Source organism: Nannospalax galili, unplaced genomic scaffold (assembly GCF_000622305.1).
Source record: "Nannospalax galili isolate Female #2095 unplaced genomic scaffold, S.galili_v1.0 scaffold45, whole genome shotgun sequence".
Classification (NCBI taxonomy): Eukaryota; Metazoa; Chordata; class Mammalia; order Rodentia; family Spalacidae; genus Nannospalax; species Nannospalax galili.
The window spans coordinates 3,425,898-3,434,093 of record NW_008355775.1 but is presented as its reverse complement, the minus strand read 5'-3'; the positions used below and the strand labels follow the sequence as shown (position 1 = coordinate 3,434,093).

At 38.3% G+C, this 8,196-nt stretch overlaps 1 protein-coding gene across 4 annotated transcripts in view; it reads left to right on the top strand.

Annotated features, from left to right (window-relative positions):
- Positions 1 to 8,196, top strand: part of Atg10 (autophagy related 10) — a 369,433-nt gene that overhangs the window by 96,992 nt on the left and 264,245 nt on the right. For 3 of the 4 annotated variants that reach the window (XM_008853299.3, XM_029556227.1, XM_017803244.2), the window contains exon 3: positions 5,585 to 5,692. The exons of the other annotated variant lie outside the window; for it this stretch is intronic. In XM_008853299.3, the coding sequence (XP_008851521.1) occupies positions 5,585 to 5,692 (108 nt within the window). The remainder of the gene's footprint in view (positions 1 to 5,584; positions 5,693 to 8,196) is intronic. 4 annotated transcript variants of the gene reach the window in all.

The window sequence follows — 8,196 nt, the reverse complement described above, 5'->3', positions numbered from 1 at the left end:
CACTGAATTCTTTTATCATGTTTATAATTGTTCTTTTGAGTTCCATGTCCTCCATTATCTCTAGGGGGTTATCATTTTACTCCTCTAGAGGCCTATTGATATTTGGTGGGGATATGTCATTTTGGTTTTTCATGTTATTATTTTTTCTCTGTGATTTTGACATGTGAATTTCTTTTGTAGTTTCTCATTCTTGTGTGAGACTCAAGCCTTCAAGTTTAGGTCTGCTTCTTTTTGTGAACTTTATGTGTCTTTGTGGTTTACTTTTTTGGCATGGAATTCTTGTTCCTCTAAGTCTGGTACTATCTTTTGATTTTTGTATTGGAGTGGCCAGATTGCTTTTGTCTTCAGGAGTTCCCACAGAGCCCTAAGTCAGATGAGGATCAGATGTTCTCAGGTTTTCTCCTAAGGTCTGCATCCCTCCAGAAAAGATTTTGGCCTCAGGAATTTGGGTGTTGGACTGGCCTGGGGCCCAGGCCCATGAGAGATGCTGGTTTAGCGCAGCTTGTGGCCATGTAACCCAGAGATGCAAAGGAAGATGGGGGTGCGAAGCGGCCCCAGTGTCCCCTGGGGACTGCACTGAGGAGTTGGGTTGGTCCCAGTGAGAGAGTTCTGCGTGTCAGAGAGAGTGGTTTTCTAGATTTTTACCTTTTTTCTGTTCCTTTTTGAGACAGTGTCTAATGTAGCCAAGGCTGACCTCATACTAGCTATGTAGTTGAGGATAAGCTTGATCTTCTCATCCTTCTTTGTCCACCTTCTGTGTACTGATATTACAGGTGTTTACCACCATGCTTGCTTTATGCAATGTTAGCGATGGGAACCCAGGGCCTTGTACATTCTAGACAAGTATGCTACCAAGTGAGCTACATCCTCAGCTTTTTATCATATTTAAAAAGATATATTAAACATATATTTTAGTGTTGTATATTTGTGATTTTTTTCATTTAAGTCAGTGTTGGGCATTTTTATTAGATAACTAGAAATATTGGTTATGAGGAAATATTTCAGGTTCTTATTCATGGTACTTAAGTTATGACAGCTGGATATTTCCTATTAAATTTTCTTCTGCAGTTGCAGAGTAATTAGTTTGATTATTTTAAAGTAATATGCTTTGTGGCACTTGGTAGCAAGAAATCCTGCTAGCAGAGGTTAGTTAGATATGGCACAATTTCAAATTGTAAGATAAATGCCAATTTCAGAGGTCTAAGTCAGGGCTGGATAAATTGCTGGAAAGGAGGGTTTGTGGTAACAGTAAAGATCACTTAATATCTCAGTTCAGTAAAATCTCCACATTGAACACCAGTAGAACTGATTTCTAGTGTTTGGTGATGTCCAGCTGAATTGTGGTCTGCCTGAAAGTCTTGTCTTGTCCCTTTTCTCCTGAGGCAGCTGTAGATTACTTCCTTGACTCTTATGAGTTCAATAGGCTGAACAAGTGGTTTTCAGCCCTGTTGTGGTCACAGAAACTGTTGGGTGTATTCTGGCTTAATTGGTCTATGATGAGACCCAGCAACAGCATTTGGAAAACTCTTCAGGTTGTATTCTCATGTGCAGCTATGCTTGAGTGAATCATTGCCATTGCAATTTGTTTGCAATCCCTTTGCATCAAAGCTCTGCCTCAGTGCCTCCAAGCACACATGCCTCTTATCTCCGGATCTTGATGAATATGTATTCAGGTTGTCTGGGGTCGGGCTGGAGGTTCTACATGTCCAATAAGCATTCAGGTAATGATTAGGATGCTGGTGGTTCCTAGACCACTCTTGAGTGTCTTGAGTTGGTAGTCTAGAGTGCAAAACATTGGCCTGGACTGGCCTATGAGAGTCAGTGGGCATGTTCCTGACAGGGTCTTACTCTCTGGCAGATTTTTCTTAGTGTACCAGAAAGAATATGTGGGTCCAGGGCCTACATTCTACTTTTAGCTCTGCCCTTAAGTAGTTGAAAAACAAGTTTCTTGGATGTCCTTTGGCCCTTTGTTTTCTTATCTCTAAAAGAGAGGGCTGAACTGGTTACATTGTACAATTTTCTTGTTTTTTACATCCTCTCATGTTGAAGATGTTTTCAGGCTGTCTGGATGTGGGTATTACATGGTAGTCTGGATTCTGCATTTAGACACTGGTTTCCCTTATAATCTGGGAACTAAGCCCTGAATTTATAATCTAATGGGAGAAATAAAGCTACCACATGTTTAATAATGAAATAATAATTAAATGTTAAATTGTGAATCATGTTAAGTATAAATGTAGGTAGCAAAGTTAGAGAATGTTGATTGGAACAGTCAGAGAAAACATCATTCCAAAGGAGAGATTTGAGTTAAATATTTTTTACTGGGCTAGATGGACTGTAGAGCTCTAGGATAATAATTCTAATGCTTATTCACTTGCCTGTGTCCACACATGCATCCTTCGTCAGTTAGTGTCATCTTCAGGCTTTACTTAATTACATGATGGCTGCTGGATGGCTACTGTTTGGATTTAGTAGAAAAGAGGAGATCTTCTGTCAACCCCAGACATGTACATTCACACAGACCAAATCCTAAATTGTATCTCAATTGGAGCTGATGGGCAATCACATGTTCTTCTAGGTCCCTAAGACCAGCAAGACTGAGGTCTTCATTGACCAGATCAAGGTGATGTATTTGTCCCTGGAGGTGAGATGAGAGGCATGTAAACAATGCCTGTGGGGAAAGGAATATGTTTGAAGAAAATTGGGTACTGTTCCAGCAGAAGGAAGAATGGATGTTTGCTGTAAATCCAAGTAGCCATGGTGACAGTAGTCATGCATGTATCTCCCTACATATAAGAAAATATTAAATCTGTTATATTCCCAGTGCTGAGCACTGAAGTAGGGCTTTTTACATGCTGGGCAAGAGATGTACCACTGAGCTAGGTCACCTGAATTTATGTTGTCCAAATAGAAGGATTTAGGTGGTAAAGATTGGATCGCATATAGCTATAATTAAAAGCAAATTCTAGCAATTATTCTAATGTATAATATTAATGGAATGATAAAAAGTAATAATTTAGATATTTGGTCATTTACACTTTGGTCAGGAATGATATTCATCATATTTAATAACCTGTGATAGTGGTATCAGCTAGTCAGAACAAATTGGATCCATCCATTCAGAACTGACCTGTGAGCAACGGGCTTCCAAGTAAGTGCTGACAGGTTGTCAGCTCATCTTCCTACAAGATATTGTTAAGATATCACTGTCTCATTCTTTATAAATTTGAAAAATGGAGTACTGTTGATCAAATTTGGGACTTTATGTGTGCTAGGCAGATGCTTTGTCACTGAGTTAGTTATACCCCAGCCTCTTAAGTCTCTTTAAAAATATAGTAATTGTATTTTCCCCCAAAAGTGCCATAATAAAGTACTGAACAGTAACTAAATTAAAGTAACATTTTATTCTCTCCCTATTCTAGAGGTTAGAGACTTGAAATCAAGGTATTGAGTTGTGCTCCTTCTCAGGCTCTAGAGAAGAATCTTTTCCCTCTTTCTAGTGATTGCCAGGAATCCTTGGCATTTCTTGCCTTGTAGCTGCACCACTCTAATCTCCATTTTCATATGGCTTTCTCGGAACTCTGTCTGTATTTAAATTTCTCTCTTATAAAAAGATTAAGCAACCATGTATTCCTTAATTATTGTCTTAATTCTGTTAAAATGTAAATGCTAATTTGGTAGAGGATCAATATTTCTTGGCATACAAGCATGCTTGTACATGGAGAGATACTACATTCTTCCATATAACTATGGAATACAAGCAAATTGTGCCTAAAAATAGAACTGATTTTAGTTAAATGAACATCATACATTAATATACTTGGTGGTAAGTAGAAGAAAACAGGAAAGAAATCCAATTAGTGAAGTTGGAGAGTGGCTCCATAGTTAAGAACACTTTCTGCTCAACCATGAGGATCTGAGGTTGGTTATTAGCAACAATGTTGAAAGGCTCACATATGCCTGTATTTCTAGTTCCTAAGGACATAACACCCTCTTCTGGTCTCTATGGGAACTGCATTCACATATTCACATATACTTACATGTGGGAGACAGGTTTGAGCCTAGGGTGAAAGTCTTATTGACAGCCATACAGCAGGCCTGAGGCAACGGCCTGACCGCTGGAGCCACAAGGAATGCCTTGTGACATTTGCTCCCATTGGCAGATCATGAGACTGATGCCTAGAGCTCATGACTCCCTAGTCACCACCCTTGGAATTCCAAATTGCAACACTTAGATATTGCAACAGTAAGGGTCATGTGGTTTCCAGGAGTCCAGGCTCTGTAATCTGAAACCCAGTATGCTAATGAGGCATCCTACTTGCTATTCTGTGATAGGACATTAAGTCTGTTATGCTAATAGGATGCTAAGTCTGTTATGCTAATAAGGTATCCCACTTGCTGTACTGTGATAGGAAGCTAAACCTGTTATGCTAATAAAGTATCCTACTCTCTGTGCTCTGATTTGACCACTACCCCTATATAAGCTTGTGCCTTCCTGCAATAAACCAGACCTGTGTCACTGAACCTGGTTTCCTGTGTCTGAATGTGGCTCTGCTGACACAGTCTCCTCACCAGCCCTGGGGTCCAGACCGGGCAGAAGCAGTGACGATTGGAGGCAGCGCCAGGTGAGCAGAAGAGCTGCCTCAGAACCGGGCGAGCAGAAGAGCTGCCTCAGCACTGGGTGATCAGAAGAGCGGCCTCAGCCCAGGGCCAGCAGAAGAGCAGCCTTAGCCCTGGGCGAGTGGAGGAGCAGCCTCGATGCCTGTGAGAATGAAGGAGCGGCACCCACGAGAATGGAGGAGCGGCCGCCGCTGGCGGTGACCACACTTTTACACAAGCACATAGAGGCATACACATACACATAAATAAAATAAATCTTAAAAAGATGAGGTACAGCTATTGAGAGACTTGCTAACTATATCTTGTAAGACGTGAAAATGGTGTATATTATTTTTAACTCTTTGTAGACTATTTCTGTGGAAAAGGAATTTTACTTTTGAAGGCAGAACTAGTTAAGGGAAATGATGCACTGTAAGGCAAAACTTCTTTAATGAATACTGCACAAAATGCTCCTAGCTGTCATGTAAGGTTCCTCAGAATGCTCAGGCAAAAGCTGTGCTGTTACCTCTCTAGGACATTTAACAGAGATCTTTCCTTGAAGACAAAATAAAATGTTCTTGCCAGCTTTCAGGCTTGTTGCAAATTTCCCTAAAATCTCTCTATATAAGCATAAATATAAATATTGCTCATATGACAAGATATTTCTGTAAGCCTAAATGTTTTAAATGTTTGCCATCCTGAAGTTTTGCTGTCTGACCTCAGTGATGTATGTTAATACAGGGGAAAAAGTAGTAGAGATTTAATTTAGAAGAGGAAACATTAATAAATGAGAAAATTAGGTAATAGGACTTATATTTATTGAGTGCTACAGGGTAGATAAGATTAGTCTGTTATCCATATTATCTCATCTCCTTTAATGCACCTTTGCATGACTTTGAACTTAAGATAAATGATAGTTTTTTAGAGTGGTGCATTCTTAAATTAATTGAAATTTTCTTATGTACTTTTTGTTGATGGAACACAGGACTGTTCTGATGGCTACATGTATAAAACACAGTTTCAAATAAAAACTGGGACTATGGCTTCACATCTGGGAACACCTGCTAGTGCACAGACATGTCTACCCACAGAGGTGAGTAGTTTAATGCATACTGGTCTCCTTTGCTGTCTTTGTGAGTCATTTAAGCCTTTTTGTCATTTAAACCTTTCAACCTGTTTTATAGATGTATATATTTTAAAAATTAATGTCCATTGGGTCCTAGGTCTGTTCTTGAAAGATAAGTGAATTTCATTTCTAAGAAGTTATTTCTTTATAATAATGAAAACAGGAATTTTGGTATCTACTGTGAGTCCATCCAGATGTAGTAAGCCTTCACACTTCTTGTATCTGAAAACAGGCAATACCTTCTGCTGCTTATTTTTTATCTAGTAAAATCTGCTCAGCCTATAGAGATCTATCCCTGGTCTACATAATACTTGACTGGAGCTCTTGCCTAGTCTACCTTTTTTCTTCCCATTTGGAAATTTGTAGAATCTGGGTCTCATTCTTTAGGATGTTTTGCAAATTTTATTAAGGTGTTGAACTCTTAATGACTTTCTGGAATATTTTCAGTTTTCTTTTAATCAACATGGAAATAGCCTTACTATATTTCTTATTCTAAAGGAAAGTTATATATATATTCAAGAAAATAAACAATATATAACTATATAAAGGTAAAATAATACTCCTATATATCCTTAGGTAGGTAGCCACAGTTATTATTTTGGTAAGTACTATGTTCCTTACATTTCTCTTATACATTATTTTTGGTACTGAACAAAAAAAAAACACAAATATCTTGCTATTTCAGGAAATTCAGAACCCATAGATGTCTATTATGGCTCCATAACATTCTACCCTATGAATGTATCATAATTATATGGAGCTCATACTGTAGGAGACACTCAAATTTTAAAGGATGATTCATGGGGAACTATTTACTTCAGCACAAAGGCAGAACTCACTAATGTTTGATTTCTGAGCATCTTAGTAAAATGAGGGAGAAGATGTTTGTGTGTGTGTGTGTGTGTGTGTGTGTGTGTGTGGTGTTTGTGTATGTATGTGTTCCTAAATATAGTATATGAGTGTTCTTCCACTGTGTACACATATCTACATGTGGAGGCTAGAAGTTACTGTACAGTGTCTTTGCTGATCTTGAACTTATTTTTTTGAGACAGGCCCTCTCCCTGAACCTGGAGCTTACCAGTTCAGAAAGAATTGCTGGCCAGTAAATTCTAGGGTTCCTCCTCTCTTCACCTTCCCAATGCTGAGGTTACAGGTGAACACCACCACACCCAGCTTTTTTTTTTTTTTGTAATATTTTTCTTTAAAAAAAAATATTATTTATTTATTTATTTATTATCATTTTATTTTATCAGAGCATGGGGTATTGGTTTATTTGCAGATGAGTGGGCACCCCACATTTACAGCTGCACTGTAAAGTCCACACAAATACAGATCCTGTGATCTGACAGCCACACAAAATTGTGAGAGAGGTTCCTCTTGGTGTTCTCAGCTTATATATCCTTTTCACCTCCCCCCACATGCAGCTAAGGTGATGGATTGGGTGGGAGGGTGTAACTGACTCCCCCCTCAACTCCTTGATGAGAGTGGGAAGGAGGTAGGAGGTGTGACTAGTTTGTAGCATAGTGGTCAGAGGACATTTCCAGTTTAAGATCTGGTCAATACCATTAACCTGAGATTCTTCTCCTTCCTCTATGCCTATGATACATAGATTTGGTCTTTTCATGGTGCCCCACACATCTCCTGCATATTCCATTCCTGTGTTTTTTTTTTTCATAGTCTTTGCTTGAGTGGTCCAATTCTTCAGCTTTATTCTCCAGTGTTGATATTCTGTTTTCCATTTCATTCATTCCAGTGGTGAGGCTTTCCCCTGTTGTTTCAAGTTGGCTTATTGAGTTTTTCACTTCCTTCTTCATTTCAGCCTGAGTTTTCTTCAATGTTTCTATCTCTTTTGTGAATTCATTTAGAAGTTTATCCCTATCTTCTTTTAGTTCTTTGATTTGTTTGTGTGTTCTTTAAATTCATTGAATTCCTTGATCATGTTTATGACTGTTCTTTTAAATTCGGTGTCCTGAGTCATTGAACTGTCCCTGCATCTCTGGAAGAAAGCCTACTTGATCATGGTGGATGATCTTTTTCATGTATGTCTACATGTGGTTTGCCAGTATTTTGTTGAGTATTTTTGCATCTATGTTTATTACGGATATAGGTGCATAGTTTTTTGGTTGTATCTTTACCTGGTTTTAGTATTAGAGTGATTGATGATGGCTTCACAGAGGAGTTTGGGCATTCTCCCTGTTTCTATCTTTTTGAATAATTTAAATAGTATTGGTTGTAGATCTTTAAATGTCTGGTAAAGTTCTGCTGTAAATCCATCTGGGCCTGGGCTTTTTTTAGTTGGGAGGTTTTATATTATTATTTCAATTTCCTTATATGTTATGAGTCTGTTTAAGCTGTTGATCTCTTCTTGGTTTATATTTGGAGGTCCCCATGATTTCAGATATCCATCCATTTCTTTTAGACTTTCAGATTTAGTAGCATATAGGTTTTTAAAATATTACCTTATAATGGTT